This window comes from Physella acuta, unplaced genomic scaffold (genome assembly GCF_028476545.2).
Source record: "Physella acuta isolate Inbredline_101_S28 unplaced genomic scaffold, ASM2847654v3 ptg000816l, whole genome shotgun sequence".
Lineage (NCBI taxonomy): Eukaryota > Metazoa > Mollusca > Gastropoda > Physidae > Physella > Physella acuta.
In genome coordinates this window covers 290,063-310,718 of record NW_026732334.1, presented here as the reverse complement: position 1 = coordinate 310,718, position 20,656 = coordinate 290,063, and the positions used below count along the sequence as shown (strand labels likewise).

The 20,656-nt window shown below is 33.8% G+C and overlaps 2 protein-coding genes across 2 annotated transcripts in view; both read right to left on the bottom strand.

Moving 5' to 3' along the window:
- Positions 1-16,867, bottom strand: part of LOC131951611 (uncharacterized) — a 35,182-nt gene extending 18,315 nt beyond the window's left edge. Inside the window, exons 1-10 of the mRNA XM_059313943.1 lie at positions 16,778-16,867; positions 14,104-14,304; positions 12,689-12,823; positions 8,784-8,918; positions 7,651-7,785; positions 5,996-6,130; positions 4,343-4,477; positions 2,688-2,822; positions 1,038-1,172; positions 47-181 (exon numbers count right to left, since the gene is read on the bottom strand). Coding sequence (XP_059169926.1) covers positions 47-181; positions 1,038-1,172; positions 2,688-2,822; positions 4,343-4,477; positions 5,996-6,130; positions 7,651-7,785; positions 8,784-8,918; positions 12,689-12,823; positions 14,104-14,248 — 1,225 coding nt within the window. The 5' untranslated portion in view covers positions 14,249-14,304; positions 16,778-16,867. The remainder of the gene's footprint in view (positions 1-46; positions 182-1,037; positions 1,173-2,687; positions 2,823-4,342; positions 4,478-5,995; positions 6,131-7,650; positions 7,786-8,783; positions 8,919-12,688; positions 12,824-14,103; positions 14,305-16,777) is intronic.
- A 22-nt stretch (positions 16,868-16,889) lies between these two features.
- LOC131951610 (uncharacterized) lies at positions 16,890-19,062 on the bottom strand (the record flags this gene model as incomplete). Its single annotated transcript, XM_059313942.1, has 3 exons — positions 18,950-19,062; positions 18,590-18,781; positions 16,890-16,981 (listed from the first exon to the last, which is right to left on the bottom strand). Coding segments are annotated over exons 1-3 (369 nt in total), but the record flags the coding sequence as incomplete, so codon positions are not given.
- Positions 19,063-20,656: the final 1,594 nt, after the last annotated feature.

The following is a 20,656-nucleotide window of genomic DNA, read 5'->3' as shown; positions in this document are numbered from 1 at the left end:
CAAAGGACTCGAAACTGATTGTATAAAGTAAACAAATGAAACCTACTGAGCTGACAGTAGTCTCCCTTTTTTCCAGCCGGACAAGATTTACATCTCCCACTGGCTGAATCACAAATTCGATTCGTACAATTTTCACTGCATTGTTTGCTGCAGTTATCTCCATATGTACCGCTTTGACACTCTGTCGTTAGAGAAATATAATACAAATAAACTACAAATTTGGACCAAAATAGGCCTATAATTGAATGAGCTCAATAATCTTTTTTCAAGCAAAATAAAGCTGTGTAACGTCTGTGTTACTCTGTATAATATGATATGTTGAAAATACACCACACACACATTCACAACACAAAAAACGAAGCAGACCATAGCCCTGCAACACCCGGCCTTCAATCCAAACCACACCACATCCAGCAAATTAAACGTTTTTAGGGGGGGGGGGGTGCAAACCAAAAGTTTGAGGGGGGTGCAAATCGAAAATTTGTCCCCGGGAAGGGTCACTACGCCTTTGGGGGGATAGACACCATTAATTGCCGCACTGGTTGACACCCGACCTCGCTACGCCACTGGTGCGGAATATTATTTGTTCTTTATAAATTCACATGCGTTTTTTGAGAAATTGGAAATAGCAAAAAATACTACTTCCGGTGAACGGAAGTTAGTCAAAATTTGACAGAAGGCAGAGAAGCAGATGTTTTACTTAAATTAGAAATGTCATTTATCTAGGCTTTTGAAAAATCGAAAGCAGAAAAAGTTCCACTTCCTGTTATTGGAAATTGCTCAAAAGTTGAAACGGATCAACGATTTTAATATAATTCTAATACGAAATTTCATCAACCTAGCTATAACGGTGCTCAAGTAATCGTGTTAACACACACACAAACACACAACACATACACACAAAGATTAATACTAAAAAAATCTTGTTTTTTAAATGTATAGCTAACTACATGCAAAATAGATAATAATAAATTATTGGTAAATTATACTTCAAAGGACTCGAAACTGAACGTATAAAGTAAACAGTTGAAACCTACTGAACTGACAGTAGTCTCCCTTTTTTCCAGCCGGACAAGATTTACAGTTCCCACTGACTGAATCACAAGCTCGATTCGTACAATTTTCACTGCATTGTTTGCTGCAGTTATCTCCATATGTACCGCTTTGACACTCTGTCGTTAGAGAAATATAATACAAATAAACTACAAATTTGGACCAAAATAGGCCTATAATAGAATGAGCTCAATAATCTTTTTTCAAGCAAAATAAAGCTGTGTAACGTCTGTGTTACTCTGTATAATATGATATGTTGAAAATACACCACACATACATTCACAACACATAAAACGAAGTAGACCATAGCCCTGCAACACCCGGCCTTCAATCCAAACCACACCACATCCCGCGACGCACGACACCATGAATTCCACAATATTTTTAGTTGGTAAAATTTTGACACAGTAATTAATGTTTTCTTTCTGTATACAATTAAAATGTACTAAATTACATTAAAAAGTGCATGTTTCTTGCAAAAAATAATTGATTAAAGTAAATACTATAATGATAATGTATATTACTCTAGACTAAACAAGTAAAGTTTATAAAGTTTCATATGTGTCATCCTCGTATTTTTTTTATAATGTAACAACTATGAACCGTTTAACACTGAAAGTTTACGCGCATTAAATTTAAAAGAAAACATGAAATAAACAGGAAGTGATCTCCCCTAAAATTTCTTAATATTTTTAAATAAAACAACAGCGGATAACAACTCGGGAAATATAATTGATTTTTAATCCATGTTTAATTGCCTACAGTTTTTAAAATAGAATAGAATGTCGTAAAAAAAAACAATTTCACACCAAGTGAACGCAATACAAAATGTGTATAATAGTGCGGAACAGAGGCGTAGCGAGGGGGGGCGGACCGCACCGGGTGACACCATTTAGGGGGTGACACCAAGGCAAAAAATAGCAAAATATATAGAAAAAAACTTGAGGGGGGTGCAAATCGAAAGTTTGAGGGGGGGATGCAAATCGAAAACTTGAGGGGGGGGGGTGCAAATCGAAAGTTTTTAGGGGGTGCAAACCGAAAGTTTTAGGGGGGTGCAAATCGAAAATTTGTCCCCGGGAAGGGTCACTACGCCTTTGGTGGGGGGGGGGGGGGTGACACCATTAATTGCCGCACTGGGTGACACCCGACCTCGCTACGCCACTGGTGCGGAATATTATTTGTACTTTATAAATTCACATGCGTTTATTGAGAAATTGGAAATAGCAAAAAATACTACTTCCGGTGAACGGAAGTTACTCAAAATTTGACAGAAGGGAGAGAAGCAGATGTTTTACTTAAATTAGAAATGTTATTTATCTAGGCTTTTGAAAAATCGAAAGCAGAAAAAGTTCCACTTCCTGTTATTGGAAATTGCTCAAAAGTTGAAACGGATCAACGATTTTAATATAATTCTAATACGAAATTTCATCAACCTAGCTATAACGGTGCTCAAGTAATCGTGTTAACACCCACACAAACACACAACACATACACACAAAGATTAATACTAAAAAAATATCTTGTTTTTTAAATGTATAGCTAACTACATGCACAATAGGTAATAATAAATTTTTGGTAAATTATACTTCAAAGGACTCGAAACTGAACGTATAAAGTAAACAGTTGAAACCTACTGAACTGACAGTAGTCTCCCTTTTTTCCAGCCGGACAAGATTTACAGTTCCCACTGACTGAATCACAAGCTCGATTCGTACAATTTTCACTGCATTGTTTGCTGCAGTTATCTCCATATGTACCGCTTTGACACTCTGTCGTTAGAGAAATATAATACAAATAAACTACAAATTTGGACCAAAATAGGCCTATAATAGAATGAGCTCAATAATCTTTTTTCAAGCAAAATAAAGCTGTGTAACGTCTGTGTTACTCTGTATAATATGATATGTTGAAAATACACCGCACACATTCACAACACATAAAACGAAGTAGACCATAGCCCTGCAACACCCGGCCTTCAATCCAAACCACACCACATCCCGCGACGCACGACACCATGAATTCCACAATATTTTTAGTTGGTAACATTTTGACACAGTAATTAATGTTTTCTTTCTGTATACAATTAAAATGTACTAAATTACATTAAAAAGTGCATGTTTCTTGCAAAAAATAATTGATTAAAGTAAATACTATAATGATAATGTATATTACTCTAGACTAAACAAGTAAAGTTTATAAAGTTTCATATGTGTCATCCTCGGATTTTTTTTTATAATGTAACAACTATGAACCGTTTAACACTGAAAGTTTACGCGCATTAAATTTAAAAGAAAACATGTAATAAACAGGAAGTGATCTCCCCTAAAATTTCTTAATATTTTTAAATAAAACAACAGCGGATAACAACTCGGGAAATATAATTGATTTTTAATCCATGTTTAATTGCCTACAGTTTTTAAAATAGAATAGAATGTCGTAAAAAAAAACAATTTCACACCAAGTGAACGCAATACAAAATGTGTATAATAGTGCGGAACAGAGGCGTAGCGAGGGGGGGGGGCGGACCGCACCGGGTGACACCATTTAGGGGGTGACACCAAGGCAAAAAATAGCAAAATATATAGAAAAAAACTTGAGGGGGGTGCAAATCGAAAGTTTGAGGGGGGGGGGGATGCAAATCGAAAACTTGAGGGGGGGGTGCAAATCGAAAGTTTTTAGGGGGTGCAAACCGAAAGTTTTAGGGGGGTGCAAATCGAAAATTTGTCCCCGGGAAGGGTCACTACGCCTTTGGTGGGGGGGGGGGGGGGTGACACCATTAATTGCCGCACTGGGTGACACCCGACCTCGCTACGCCACTGGTGCGGAATATTATTTGTACTTTATAAATTCACATGCGTTTATTGAGAAATTGGAAATAGCAAAAAATACTACTTCCGGTGAACGGAAGTTACTCAAAATTTGACAGAAGGGAGAGAAGCAGATGTTTTACTTGAATTAGAAATGTCATTTATCTAGGCTTTTGAAAAATCGAAAGCAGAAAAAGTTCCACTTCCTGTTATTGGAAATTGCTCAAAAGTTGAAACGGATCAACGATTTTAATATAATTCTAATACGAAATTTCATCAACCTAGCTATAACGGTGCTCAAGTAATCGTGTTAACACCCACACAAACACACAACACATACACACAAAGATTAATACTAAAAAAATATCTTGTTTTTTAAATGTATAGCTAACTACATGCACAATAGGTAATAATAAATTTTTGGTAAATTATACTTCAAAGGACTCGAAACTGAACGTATAAAGTAAACAGTTGAAACCTACTGAACTGACAGTAGTCTCCCTTTTTTCCAGCCGGACAAGATTTACAGTTCCCACTGACTGAATCACAAGCTCGATTCTTACAATTTTCACTGCATTGTTTGCTGCAGTTATCTCCATATGTACCGCTTTGACACTCTGTCGTTAGAGAAATATAATACAAATAAACTACAAATTTGGACCAAAATAGGCCTATAATAGAATGAGCTCAATAATCTTTTTTCAAGCAAAATAAAGCTGTGTAACGTCTGTGTTACTCTGTATAATATGATATGTTGAAAATACACCACACATACATTCACAACACATAAAACGAAGTAGACCATAGCCCTGCAACACCCGGCCTTCAATCCAAACCACACCACATCCCGCGACGCACGACACCATGAATTCCACAATATTTTTAGTTGGTAAAATTTTGACACAGTAATTAATGTTTTCTTTCTGTATACAATTAAAATGTACTAAATTACATTAAAAAGTGCATGTTTCTTGCAAAAAATAATTGATTAAAGTAAATACTATAATGATAATGTATATTACTCTAGACTAAACAAGTAAAGTTTATAAAGTTTCATATGTGTCATCCTCGGATTTTTTTTTATAATGTAACAACTATGAACCGTTTAACACTGAAAGTTTACGCGCATTAAATTTAAAAGAAAACATGTAATAAACAGGAAGTGATCTCCCCTAAAATTTCTTAATATTTTTAAATAAAACAACAGCGGATAACAACTCGGGAAATATAATTGATTTTTAATCCATGTTTAATTGCCTACAGTTTTTAAAATAGAATAGAATGTCGTAAAAAAAAAACAATTTCACACCAAGTGAACGCAATACAAAATGTGTATAATAGTGCGGAACAGAGGCGTAGCGAGGGGGGGGGGGGGGCGGACCGCACCGGGTGACACCATTTAGGGGGTGACACCAAGGCAAAAAAAAGCAAAATATATAGAAAAAAACTTGAGGGGGGTGCAAATCGAAAGTTTGAGGGGGGGGGATGCAAATCGAAAACTTGAGGGGGGGTGCAAATCGAAAGTTTTTAGGGGGTGCAAACCGAAAGTTTTAGGGGGGTGCAAATCGAAAATTTGTCCCCGGGAAGGGTCACTACGCCTTTGGTGGGGGGGGGGTGACACCATTAATTGCCGCACTGGGTGACACCCGACCTCGCTACGCCACTGGTGCGGAATGTTATTTGTACTTTATAAATTCACATGCGTTTATTGAGAAATTGGAAATAGCAAAAAATACTACTTCCGGTGAACGGAAGTTACTCAAAATTTGACAGAAGGGAGAGAAGCAGATGTTTTACTTAAATTAGAAATGTCATTTATCTAGGCTTTTGAAAAATCGAAAGCAGAAAAGTTCCACTTCCTGTTATTGGAAATTGCTCAAAAGTTGAAACGGATCAACGATTTTAATATAATTCTAATACGAAATTTCATCAACCTAGCTATAACGGTGCTCAAGTAATCGTGTTAACACCCACACAAACACACAACACATACACACAAAGATTAATACTAAAAAAATATCTTGTTTTTTAAATGTATAGCTAACTACATGCACAATAGGTAATAATAAATTTTTGGTAAATTATACTTCAAAGGACTCGAAACTGAACGTATAAAGTAAACAGTTGAAACCTACTGAACTGACAGTAGTCTCCCTTTTTTCCAGCCGGACAAGATTTACAGTTCCCACTGACTGAATCACAAGCTCGATTCGTACAATTTTCACTGCATTGTTTGCTGCAGTTATCTCCATATGTACCGCTTTGACACTCTGTCGTTAGAGAAATATAATACAAATAAACTACAAATTTGGACCAAAATAGGCCTATAATAGAATGAGCTCAATAATCTTTTTTCAAGCAAAATAAAGCTGTGTAACGTCTGTGTTACTCTGTATAATATGATATGTTGAAAATACACCACACACATTCACAACACATAAAACGAAGTAGACCATAGCCCTGCAACACCCGGCCTTCAATCCAAACCACACCACATCCCGCGACGCACGACACCATGAATTCCACAATATTTTTAGTTGGTAACATTTTGACACAGTAATTAATGTTTTCTTTCTGTATACAATTAAAATGTACTAAATTACATTAAAAAGTGCATGTTTCTTGCAAAAAATAATTGATTAAAGTAAATACTATAATGATAATGTATATTACTCTAGACTAAACAAGTAAAGTTTATAAAGTTTCATATGTGTCATCCTCGGATTTTTTTTTATAATGTAACAACTATGAACCGTTTAACACTGAAAGTTTACGCGCATTAAATTTAAAAGAAAACATGTAATAAACAGGAAGTGATCTCCCCTAAAATTTCTTAATATTTTTAAATAAAACAACAGCGGATAACAACTCGGGAAATATAATTGATTTTTAATCCATGTTTAATTGCCTACAGTTTTTAAAATAGAATAGAATGTCGTAAAAAAAAAACAATTTCACACCAAGTGAACGCAATACAAAATGTGTATAATAGTGCGGAACAGAGGCGTAGCGAGGGGGGGGGGGGGCGGACCGCACCGGGTGACACCATTTAGGGGGTGACACCAAGGCAAAAAAAAGCAAAATATATAGAAAAAAACTTGAGGGGGGTGCAAATCGAAAGTTTGAGGGGGGGGGGATGCAAATCGAAAACTTGAGGGGGGGTGCAAATCGAAAGTTTTTAGGGGGTGCAAACCGAAAGTTTTAGGGGGGTGCAAATCGAAAATTTGTCCCCGGGAAGGGTCACTACGCCTTTGGTGGGGGGGGGGGGGGTGACACCATTAATTGCCGCACTGGGTGACACCCGACCTCGCTACGCCACTGGTGCGGAATATTATTTGTACTTTATAAATTCACATGCGTTTATTGAGAAATTGGAAATAGCAAAAAATACTACTTCCGGTGAACGGAAGTTACTCAAAATTTGACAGAAGGGAGAGAAGCAGATGTTTTACTTAAATTAGAAATGTCATTTATCTAGGCTTTTGAAAAATCGAAAGCAGAAAAGTTCCACTTCCTGTTATTGGAAATTGCTCAAAAGTTGAAACGGATCAACGATTTTAATATAATTCTAATACGAAATTTCATCAACCTAGCTATAACGGTGCTCAAGTAATCGTGTTAACACCCACACAAACACACAACACATACACACAAAGATTAATACTAAAAAAATATCTTGTTTTTTAAATGTATAGCTAACTACATGCACAATAGGTAATAATAAATTTTTGGTAAATTATACTTCAAAGGACTCGAAACTGAACGTATAAAGTAAACAGTTGAAACCTACTGAACTGACAGTAGTCTCCCTTTTTTCCAGCCGGACAAGATTTACAGTTCCCACTGACTGAATCACAAGCTCGATTCGTACAATTTTCACTGCATTGTTTGCTGCAGTTATCTCCATATGTACCGCTTTGACACTCTGTCGTTAGAGAAATATAATACAAATAAACTACAAATTTGGACCAAAATAGGCCTATAATAGAATGAGCTCAATAATCTTTTTTCAAGCAAAATAAAGCTGTGTAACGTCTGTGTTACTCTGTATAATATGATATGTTGAAAATACACCACACACATTCACAACACATAAAACGAAGTAGACCATAGCCCTGCAACACCCGGCCTTCAATCCAAACCACACCACATCCCGCGACGCACGACACCATGAATTCCACAATATTTTTAGTTGGTAACATTTTGACACAGTAATTAATGTTTTCTTTCTGTATACAATTAGAAAAGTAGCATAGGCAGGGGGGGGGGGGCGATTTAGGCAGTACAATCCTCCCCACCCATGGACAACTCAGTAAAAAAGAGTTGTCATAACACCATTGTTGCTTATTTAAATCTATTGACGAATTAGTATATATGTATAATTGTATGTAATGTATGTTTAGAACAGTCATCTAGAATCTGACGCAACGTTCACTCTAAGTTGCCCCCCTCCCACCTCACCACCAGAACAGTACATCCCGTAATTGTGTAGAGCGACATTAATTTTTTGTTGTTGTTGTTTTTGTTTAGAATGATAGATTATTTTGTTTTGTCAGCCTACATTGTGTGTTCTTATTTCTTTAGAGCACTACTTTAAATTTATTTTACATATTAGCAATGACATGCGGCTAGTATATATATATATATATATATATATATATATATATATATATATATATATATATATATATATATATATATATATATATATATATATACTACCATGGAAAAAACTTGACCCCCATGAGACGACCCTGGCAACACCACTGAATTAAATGTATTAAAATACATTAAAAAGAGCATGTTTCTTGTGAAAAATAATTGATTTAAGTCACTGTAAAGATAATTTCTGTATTGAAACTAATAAGGTTTCATATGGATTTGGTGGTAATATACAATATTATAAAATTATGTTTTTTTTACCTTGATTACAGAACTCCCCTTTTTTCCCTAGAGGACAGCCATAACATTTCCCTGATTCTGGATTACAGAGCTGTTCTGTGCAATTCGTGCTGCAGCTGTGCAAACAACTCTCACCGTATGTTTTATTCCGGCAACCTAAAGCAATATTTTTAAAATATAAAGTGTTTATATTTTATATAAATACCAACTGAAAATCCTACAGTTTTAAGTATTACTAATTCTGCATCATTTTTGTTACCCTTTATGCTACAAATAATAGATAATTTAAGAAAATGAAGCGCACCAACATTCAAAATGCTATAATAATTATATTTAGTAAAAGCAAACTTAAGCAACTAATTAATTTAAATATTATAAAGATAACAAAACTAATAAACATTTGCAGATATCATAGGAAAAAGTACTTTTTACTTTTTTTCCAAATCAAGATTGCTTATTTTTCTTTGTTATTGGTGGTATAATTGCTTTTCCTGTTTAAACGGAGGTCTTCAACATAATCCCATCCCCGCGTATCATCCCTCAGGACAACACAAACGGAGCAATGACCCTGTCAATTACTCAGCCCCCATCCCCACTAGCGTGATTACTCCAAGCTCATAATGCTGAATATAAAATAACATCCATATGTACGCAAACTAATAAAAACCTGCATTTATCTCAAATGGATGACTTATATGTTTAACAGATTTTATCTGTAAAAGCGCAAACTATGTGGTCAGTATGTTCAGGTCAAAAGTAATACAAATTAATTTTAAAAAAAACAACAACATTAATACCATTGAACAGCAAGGTATTTAACGGAATCATTTAAGTAATTTTGATCTGTGTGTGCATTTAATATGGTGTTGTGTTGACTAATAATGTATATAATTTGATTTTTCTAATAAGTATTGGGAGCCTTTGTTATTTTAAATGTACTGTTTTTTTTTTTAGTTATTTAGTTAATTATTTGCTTTGTTACTAATACCTTAAAGTGTAGTGTTGCGTTTTGACCGATAACTATTTCATAAATTATTGTTTCTAAATACGTATAACATCAAAAATATATAGACCTATTCACGTGTAACGGGTACCGACGGCTAGTGTACACTAAACGAACAGAAATTTAATTCTAAACATGCACGCAATAATAATCGCTTTGTTTTGTATTAAATTAATATTGAAATATTAAGGTTTTTAATAGAGATGCTTGCGTTTTCTCGGAAGCAGTTTCTCACTTGTTATAACCTTTTACACATATGTCTTACAATCGATTCAATAGGAGAAAGAATAAAAATATGTACAGGAAACTAATGAAAATAATGGAATTATAGGGTACAAGGATATGAAACAAATAATGCCCAGTTATAAATTATACGAACAGAATAAAACGTATCCCGTAAAAAATAATTGGAATACACCTACTGATCGTGTAAACCAACTTCCCGACCAGACAGTAATTTGGTCACCAAAGAAAATTTTGGGCGAAATGTTTTTTATTATTGATATTTTACGACAACACCATAACGTCTTTTGCTTAAATGACTACAAACAAAAGCCTGGGGGCTCATTAATGGAAATTTATTCCCTTTCATAGGTTTTTCATTGATACGTGTATGGTCTGTAACATAATATAACACCTATGTTCAATTTCCATCATTTAATGCCCACGTTTTTTTGTTATTTAGTCACGGCAGCTGATGGCTTTTTTTTAATTTGTTAATGCCTTTTATTGAATTTGTTATTTGTGAATATAATACAATCCCTTTTCCTTTAATGTTTCACTTTGATGTGAGCTTTACTTTCCTCTTATTTGTAATAATTTAGGCTAAGATTAAAAATGTTTGCGTTAAAATCCGCCCAGTTCATCTCTAAAATTGAGTTGCCTGATCCTATTTATCTCATGGTCGATGATATTAGCCTACCGTGAAACAGAGTTCAGCCTTGACGGTTCTCTGATCAAGTGAGCGTTTTTTTTTCTTGGATTTGTTTTGTTATTATTGAAATAAGTATTTTAAAATTTAATTCTAAGGGCCAATTTTCCATTTAATTAGTAAAACAAAATTCAATATACAGGTATTGTCACCCAAGATCTACCACTGTGCCAATATTCAGCGCATGCGGACAATGTGAGGTGGATTAACTTAAGCTTCCAAAATTTGCGAGCCACACACATACAAACATACTTAAGAAGCTAAATAAAAAGCCTTTAAAAGAACAACGCCTCATTGTAGTGACTAAAATGGTTATGCATTAAATTGCTTTATGCAATAATGCTCTTAAGCTTGATAAATTAATGTCGTGTTGCCTATGCAGGCTAAAATATGTTAAGCGGATATGCTCATTATATTTTCTACTTTTTACAATTTAAAATCTAAAACCTTTTGAAAACTTTTACCATGTTTAGCACATGTAAGTAAGTATTAAACAGCAAAACAAAATGGTTGAACTAATTACGTAATCCGAAAAAAAAACGCCAATTTTTAAATTTTTGGTACATTTAAAAACGCTAAGGCTTTTTTTAATGCACTAATAGCAATCACATTTACACGGCTTATATTCCAGTATATATATGAAAACTTTTATCGCAACAACTTGTTGATAGTCAAAATTCTACAAGGTCTGAAAAATTGCACCATTTTTGTTTGTGTGCAAAAATTTCAAAATTATTAAATTACCAAACTTATTAAAATGAAAGCCATCACATTTCCCATGTAAAAAAAGTTAATTTTTAGTATGAGAAACAATTACTGAAAATATGGTGGCTATTGTTTATAAATAATAAAAAGTAGTAGGCTTTTTAGTGTTAAAAAACTGCGAAATCAGAAAAAACAGCAACAAGTAGCGAAACGTAGGTAACAAATATTTTCCATTTCTGTGACGCTTATTGCACCCCATTGTATGTAGGCCTACACAGCTTGCCGAGATGATGGAAAATTCGATTATCAAATACATGAGAAATCCAGATACCCAATGATTTCAAATACAATACTATGACGGATACTTAACTTTTCGTAGATAGCTTGTAAAATTGGACAAAAACTATTTTTTTATTAATGGATTATAACAATTGTATTGTAAACACAATATACAAAAATCTTATTAACGTAATTTTTTTTCTTAATACAAAAATGGACAATGTATCCAAAGGTGAAATAAACACATTATGACGAAATTTGGTGAATTTTTTATGCGCATATCATCTTAAGCTTGCATAAAATAGCTACGTTCTTCTTCCTCTTCGTTCTTAATGTGTAGTGTTGGAAGGGATCAAGCCTTATCTGCTAGAGGGTTTGAACTCGAGACTTATTCGAATTTATCAACCATGAGCTTTTGCCGACTCGACCACGCCTCCATGACAATTAAGGATACGTGTCAACTGGTTATGCGCCATTGAGGCCATTTATTCCGATTTCAGCCTGCTTTTCTTTTTGGATTTGCTTCCATAGTCTTTGTCCAACCGAGAACAAACTACAAGGCAGCAGTCGTTGGATTTTGGAGTTGTCTTTCCTAGAAGAGTGGCTGTTCCCAACTAATGAGCCTCATCTGCCCGAGGGTTCGAACTCGAGAATTTTCGGTTTAGCAAGCATGATCTTTACCGACTCAACCACGGCGACCCCCGACAAACGATTAAATACATGCGATTTACCGACTAGTATAGAATACTGACTCGACCACGCCGACACCTATCAAATAAATGTTAAATAATTATTAATTAGCTACGTTAAATTTCACGAAACACTGTAAAAAATTGTCGTGATTTCTGTTTCCAAAAATAATGCAATGAAAAACGCTTTACTATTACCAGCTTTTATGCAATAATGCAATAATATGGATAAAATAAATGATTTTCTGTAAATATACAACAATGAACTCCAATTTAAATATCTTAAAAGAAACGCGTGTTTGTAACTAAAACTACTTACGAGTTGAGCAATCGGTTCCCGTATAACCATTATTGCAAGAAAAGCAATAACCATTGGCTGTGTGGCATTCAGAATTCCTACAGTTACTTGAACAATTTTGAATGCAGTCTAATCCAAATGTATGCGGTTTGCAATCTAGATAGGTATTTCAAATTTAAATATTGTAAACTTTACATCATTCAAAACTATAACAAATGTTATTCAATTAGAAAATATTGTTCCGCCCATAATTAGAAAAAAAACCCACACAAACTGTTTCATCTTTTTAGCTGCAACAGAAAAATATGTATAAAATTACGGTTTGACTATTCGCAGAGCTTTTATATCTTTAACACCATGCAAACAAAGTAACAGAATACAAGCTAGCTCTATAAGAATTATGGTCATTTGACTTAAAATTTTTACATTTAAAAAATGCTACATCCCAATTAGTATTATCGGAAGGTTTAGGTCTAGTAGAAAGACAAAGCTACTTGTTTAAAACACGTTTAATAATAAGTGTTAAAAAAGATTTCTGCTATTTGAGCAAAGCAAATTATTAAAATTGCAACACTAGTAATTTATTTTAGTATCTGATTCCCGCAACAATTAAAAAAAAAACATCGGTAAGTTATAATTAAAATCAATTTGATTTAATACAATTTTATAGCATCATAATATTTTTGATAATTCAAGTTTGTATATGTCTTTAAATGACGTATTAATGATTAAATCACAATAAATATGACTTTATATATGAAAGTATATTAATTTTTTATTCGTTCTCAAATCCGAAGGACATCCATTTCTTATTTGTATCTGACTCAGGTTTAGCGAAAATAAGGCCTATGAGCAAACTGATGATCATACTAACCCATCATGTGCAGTGGTCACAGAAAAAGATGAACTCAATTTCTTTTACCGTATTGACCAAAGTTCTAAATAACTTCAAAAGTTTGCATTCTTTATTTGTAGACATTAAGTAAACTTTTTTAAAAATTAATCATAGTTTATTTTATAAAGTACTAATTATTCGCTCAATATAGTTTACGTTCATTTGGGTGCGCTATTCTTTTTTTTCTACTTTATTTATTCTATTTAAAAAATAAAAGAATTACAAAAAATGAATGAAATTATAACTATAGCCTGATCGCACTAAAAGTGTCATATACGAAGTGGAAATATACGAATATACGAGAAAGTTTAGTGAGATCACTCCCTCTTCATTACACATGTTATAATGTTGCTAAATCTTGTTCAAATTGTGACTCGTGCTATAATAAAGTAGTTGTTTTAAAAGAAAACATGTCAAGTTTCAGAGAAATAAGTCTGTTAGAAGTTGTCGAAAACTTGCTCGCCAATTTCGATCCATGACTAAGACAAAAGACAAAAACACAGAGGTAGCAAGCTAAAAAGAAGCTTTTAATAATACATACCGCCATATATTTCGATTTCACACAGCGTGAGGATATCCGCCACTTTCACCTCTACAGAATATACTGGGGTTGAATGATTGTTATTTAAAACATAATACATTGAACTATTTCGTTTTTTGTCCTCAATGTATTTACTTATTAACATTTCATCAACGTTGTATGTCGAAAGATCAAAGCCATTTAGCCGAAACTGCGAGCTGTCTAAAAACATATCACTGTATTAGCATTTTATAAATATATGATTTACATTAAAAAAATATATTTAAGGTAGTGTGAACGCTTTATTCAAGAGAAACACTTTTTTTTAAATTTCAATATAAAGAATGTAGAGAAAGTATTCAGATCGTGGAGAAAAGTAAATGAGATTTGGACAGTTTTCACCGTTCTACCCCTCCCCATTGTATAAGTAATATAAAGTCTTATTCAAAAGCCTAATTTGACGTCTTGACCTATGTTGACGTTTTATAACCTTCCGTAGGAGAATAAAAAAACTAACTTTTCAATGCTGTTCGTCTACCTGCCCCCCCCCCCCCCCACTTTCTTCCCTCCCTCTCTCTTTCTCTCACTCTTACTCAGTTTGAAATGTGTGTATTGATGTAAAAGAAATAACTCAAGTACCGTTACAGTTACGTTTACTAACTTTCAAATATAAGTATTATGTTTTATTTTTAGTCATCTAACAACTTTTAAGAGGTTTGTTGAAACGGAAGTGGTGCTTACTCTATTTCTGTTTACTTAAAAAGCTCTACGTTGAGTACCTTTTAATTTAGATCGACACAATTTTAAATATTTTAATTGGAAGCTTACTTTTCTTAAAGTTTTAACAATTTATGATACACCGAAGTGGTACTTTTTTTCTGGGAACACGATACCTTCAGTACAGTTTTAGTTAGGATTTTTTAAAAATTTATTTATGAATTTATACTTGTATTACTCTCAGATTTTGAGTGATTCCCTTTTTCTGAAGATGATACTTTCCTCTATTTTCGGTTTCTAAAATACACATAACATTATTACAGTTTCATTTAGGTCAACGAAATTTTGTACATAGGTGTGAGTTGCTATTCTCTTGATTATATTGATTGAACCTGATTTACGATGACCAAAAGTGGAACATTAGACATTTACGATTTCTCCAAAAGGTGCGCGGACCTTTGACCACAGGTGCTTTGACCATAGAGGGTTTGACCATAAGGGGTTTGACCACAGTGGGGCTTTGACCATAACGGAGCTTTGACCATAGGGGGTTTGACAATAGGGGGTTTCACCACAGGTGTTTTTGCAGCAGAGGGTCATTGATCACAGGTGGTTTGTCAACAGGTGTTTGATCACAAGCGATTTATTTTAAATGTTGTGTAATTATACTTTAAATTGCGGCAGGATATAATAATATGTTAATTCATCATATATAAATACAAGTCATCTAAACCTTACAATTATTACTTCTTTGACTAAACTGTTGGCATGTTTTTTTTATCGTTTGTTATCCTTTCTATTTATGTATTTTCAAGTACATCTACATTATTTATTTGTGAAACTTGTTATATGTCGAATTATTTATGTTCCATTTACATTTAAAATAAATTCTATGAGGCGTAGTACCAGGCGTAGAGACTAAAATATCGTTCTTGACTCTTTTTAGTACGTTAATTTCTATTAATGGACTCCGAGGAAACATGTATAAAATCGTATTAATTGTATCACAACTTTAAATCAAATAACAATTTATAATATCTATTTTAAAATCTATATATTATGGTTAACCCCTCCTCTCTATGGTCAAAGCCCCTCTGTGGTCAAAGCCCCTGTGGTCAAACCCCCTATGGTCAAACCCCCTATGGTCAAACCCCCTATGGTCAAACCCCCTATGGTCAAACCCCCTATGGTCAAACCCCCTATGGTCAAAGCTCCGCTGTGGTCAAACCCCCTATGGTCAAACCCCCTATGGTCAAACCCCCTATGGTCAAACCCCCTATGGTCAAAAAAACTTTTTAAGTGGATCAAGACTCAATTACATTGCACTGTGACATAAAATGCGACTTAATTAGATGTAAAGGCATCCTTAAACTCTTAAAAATTAAAACTAATCAAAGTTTCTTTTATAAAGTACTAGGTTTCCACTCAATTATGCACATATTGTTTACTTTAATTGTGTGCGAATTATAAAGAAATATACAAGAATTATTTGGAGAGATAAATCCAGCTTTTTTAAAAACTGGAATGTGTAATTTTTATGATGAGTTATGAACATAAAGCGAAAAACAAAGCAGAACCTGCGACTACGTATCAGAACGCATTATTCAGATTATCGCTTAGACGCAATAGTCACTGAATATTTAAAATATGTTTATGCCCCCCCCCCCCTAAATAGTTTTAATTTTTTTTTTAAGAGTATTTGTTTTAGTTTTGTTTTTTATTTTGTTTAACTTTGAGTAGAACAAAATCCTATACTGGGAAAAGTGGTCAATAATTACCTTCTTCGATTAAAATAAAATAAAAGTTTAAAGATATATATATATATATATATATATATATATATATATATATATATATATATATATATATATATATATATATATATATATATAAAAAACAGTAATTAATTAATTTTTATTTTTGTAACTCTTTTAGATATCCGTTGTTATATTTAATCATATATTTTATAATACTCCACCTCTGTTGTAAAGTATAAATTGGGAGATTATTTTTGGACGATCAAATTTTAGCCTCCACAATCCTTGGTCGTTCTCTTTCGTATGAGTGCAGGTTTCGCTTCTTTGAAAATTACTGTCAGTGTTGCCGTCTACAGCTTTACTAGCGTAATATATGTCGTAATCACTGGATTGGGTAGCGTTTTGCTTAAGTGCTACATTTCTTCCTGCAGACGTACAAGTGTTTTAATACTTAGACGGTGACATTAATGTTCATCATCAATAAAAAATGTTTGATAATTGGAGAACGGCATGTTAAATGAATAACTGTGACTATGTTCTAGATTTACATTGGTCTATTCAAAGTATATTATCCGCGAGGATAGAAAAAAGTCCGAGGATAGACCGTGGCAAATCGCAACCTACAGGGTCGTCGGCGGACGCGCCTGATTCAGTTTAGTGAACGACTATAATGCCCCCTAGTATATCGCGCTGTTTAAAACGAACGTGGGCGCCATAGCGCTCACAGGATAGTCAGGGGCGCTTAATTGCACATTGCCGGGACGCCGCCCGTGCGAAATTTTAAAAAAAAAGTGTTTCACAGAAACCTTCACATGAGTACTTTAAACAACTTTCCAAAGTTTATGGCGATCGGATGAAAGGTGTAGTAATGCATAAAAGACAAATAAAATCTGACAAAATATATTAGGAGAACTTAAGCAATGCTTTATCAATTCTATATTCTTAGACGCGTGACCTTTTTATCTAAAATTGAGTCATTTAAATATCACTTAAATGTAATCAACTCCTACACTATATTTCTTGGATCGTTTTTGTCGGGGCTTGGGTTTACCTACACTGAAGCACAGCTCGCCATGGGTGAAAACCTTGAGTGTACATTAATCACTCACGGTAATTTCACCGTTAATCAATCACAGCCTAAGTGTTGATGATGTAGAGGGCACTCTCGTTAGCCCACGATTAAACTACCGCACGGGCGCCGCATACGGCACCTTGTCAATATTTTAGAGCGATACGTAAAACTAACGTAGGCGTGCTCACTGAATAGCGCACGTTGCAAAATTGGACGCACCTGATTATTTTTAGTGAAGTCTCTAAAACCCCATCTTATGCATAGTCTATCGCGCTGTTTAGAAGTAACGTAGGTGCCATTGCACTCACGGGAAAGCCCAGGTTGCCAAACTTCACCCTGCAGGGGCGCCGGAGGACGCGCCTGATTAGATATAGTCAACGATTATTGCTGTCCATCGTGTCATAATGTATAGCCTTAAAAAACAAACGAGCGAAGGCGCCATAATGCTATCAGGGGAGCCCTGGGCGTTTGGGATCACGCAATAGACGGGGCACCGGCGGCTGTTGAAGTTTTAACGCTGAATATAGAAATAACCCTTACGAGCTAAGCAGGATTCATAGAAATTTTGTTTTCGTAGTAGCCTTTCCAGGAGAAATGTCAGCAACTTCTTAAAGTTTCATGGCGATGGGATGAAAGGTGTAGCGATGCAAAAAAGACAAACAGATAGATAGACAGACAGACACACATACATTGCTTTTTACATATAGATAAACCATATAATGTAATATAATTGGCCAATGAATTTTCAGTTCCTGATACTATGATGATTGGGATCAAGATTTATTTTTGTATAATATATATATATATATATATATATATATATATATATATATATATATATATATATATATATATATATATATATATATATCCGGTTTAAATTAGATTAGTTTAGATTACATTATACCAGCATGTTGAGAAATTTAAACTTCTTAAAGTGCCACTGCTAACATCAACATACCTCCACTCACGTAAATAGAACACAGGGTAGTATCGGCCTTAAACTGTATTCGGACACCTCTAACCACCTGCTGATTTCTGCATATAATATCTGTTGTTGTCTGGTTTATGTATTCAACAGGATCTTTGCACTGAATATTGAAATTGTAATCGGAAACTCCTTTAAACATTGCTGTCAAAGCATGCTCATGACCTGTGATTTTTTATAAATAAATTACACGTTACGTTGTAGCATCTAGCAAATCAAAATTAAAAAAATCAAAATGTTATAGTAATGGTACGCCATGTATAAGTTTCATCTGTACATAATTTATTTAATTGACAAAAATTTTTAAAAAGCGTTCAGTCACAAATCACTCGCCTGGGGTTCGGGTAACAATTCTAATCCAAGTTATTTCATTAGCGTGGTCCAGCGTCAAGTCAAATACACGGGATCGTGTATTCATACAAGTTGAATCATCTCCATCTGTTATCGTGTCTACACCTCCTAGATTTTTCCCCGTAGCTAGATCTCCTTCAGTTGTATATATATATTTTAAAATTTAAATTTTTTTTATTTAGAAATTAAACAACGCATTTCATATTCTATATGTATTTTTAAAAATAATACTATAATTAATGAGGAAAAAAAAGCTACCTACTGTATTGACAAGACGGACCAAACCATCCACGCTCACACTTAGAGCCGGACATACAGTTCCCGTCTGTGTTACATTGCGCGTTAGTACAGTGACATTTGTACTGTAATCTCGAGCCAAACCACGCGTTGTCTACAATTTTCGAATATCAAATGTAAGATTACCAACATAAAGTTAATACGTTAAAAAACCTAACAGCTATATATATTTAGAATGATTGCATAAAAAGCTAACGCTAACCATGTAAATTTTACCTTTTTTTATAACAACTGGTGATTGATTTCAACTGTCTACATTTGTAGGAATATTTTTATGTCGTGCCACGAGTGTTTATGAGTACATATATTGTGTAGACGTTGTGGGTAAACGATAAATGAATAGACCTAGTTAGGTGTAGGCCTACGGAAGGAATTTTTAAGCTTTCGCTAAGGATTGTTAACAGCTGCTATGTATTTTACTTTTATGTGTTTGTTTTTGTTAATACATTAAACCAGGGGTCTCCAAACTACGGCCCGCGGCGATCTTTTTGTCCTCGGAAAAAACGTTTGTTGGTGATGGCTGAGGAATTTTGCCCAGAAAAATCTAAGACATGCCTGGAACTAACTGGCGCCCGAACTGAAATTTGATAGTTAATGCGGCCCTCGGACTGAAAAGTTTGGAGACCCCTGCATCAAGCCGTTCAAATAACAGCTGATTATTTGTTAAAATCAAAACATCGAACAAAAGTAAATTTTTAAAAATCTTATAAACTATAAAACTAGCGTTTAAAAATGTTTACATATATAGTCCCACACACAAAATTTGTTACCTGATTCGGCATTGTAAATTAAACTGCAAATCGCAAGTAGAAATGCTGCTACTTTTCTCATAGCTGCAATTTAAACGTCAGTACTGTAAATTAAAACAAAAGCCTTTACAATATATATATATATATATATATATATATATATATATATATATATATATATTCTAAGTACTATTCACCATAGTATTAAGGTAAGTATTATTAGCATATAAATTAATTATAAATTCATTACAAATTATAAATAAAATAAACTCTGATGCATTAAAATTTAACATTTTTTAACATAGGAAAATGTGGAATTTTAATGTAATTAATTGTATTTACATTAATATCCTCTTGAGTAATGAAAAATACAATATAGGCTACTTACACTACAGTCACCTAAGTTAAATAACTTACCGATTGCAAAAATTAAGCAATAGTTACCTTCACGTTTAATACATGAGAATTCGACAATAGTTAAGTTATCGAACCGTTAATAGATTAAAATACTGACCAATCTCGTGAATGAGAACAATATTTTAATTCACAAAATAGCTTCATAGCCGTGATGTTTTCATTAACAATTCTATTTTAAGCGAAGCTAATTTACTTCCCTGTAACGATAGGGTGATGACATAATTCA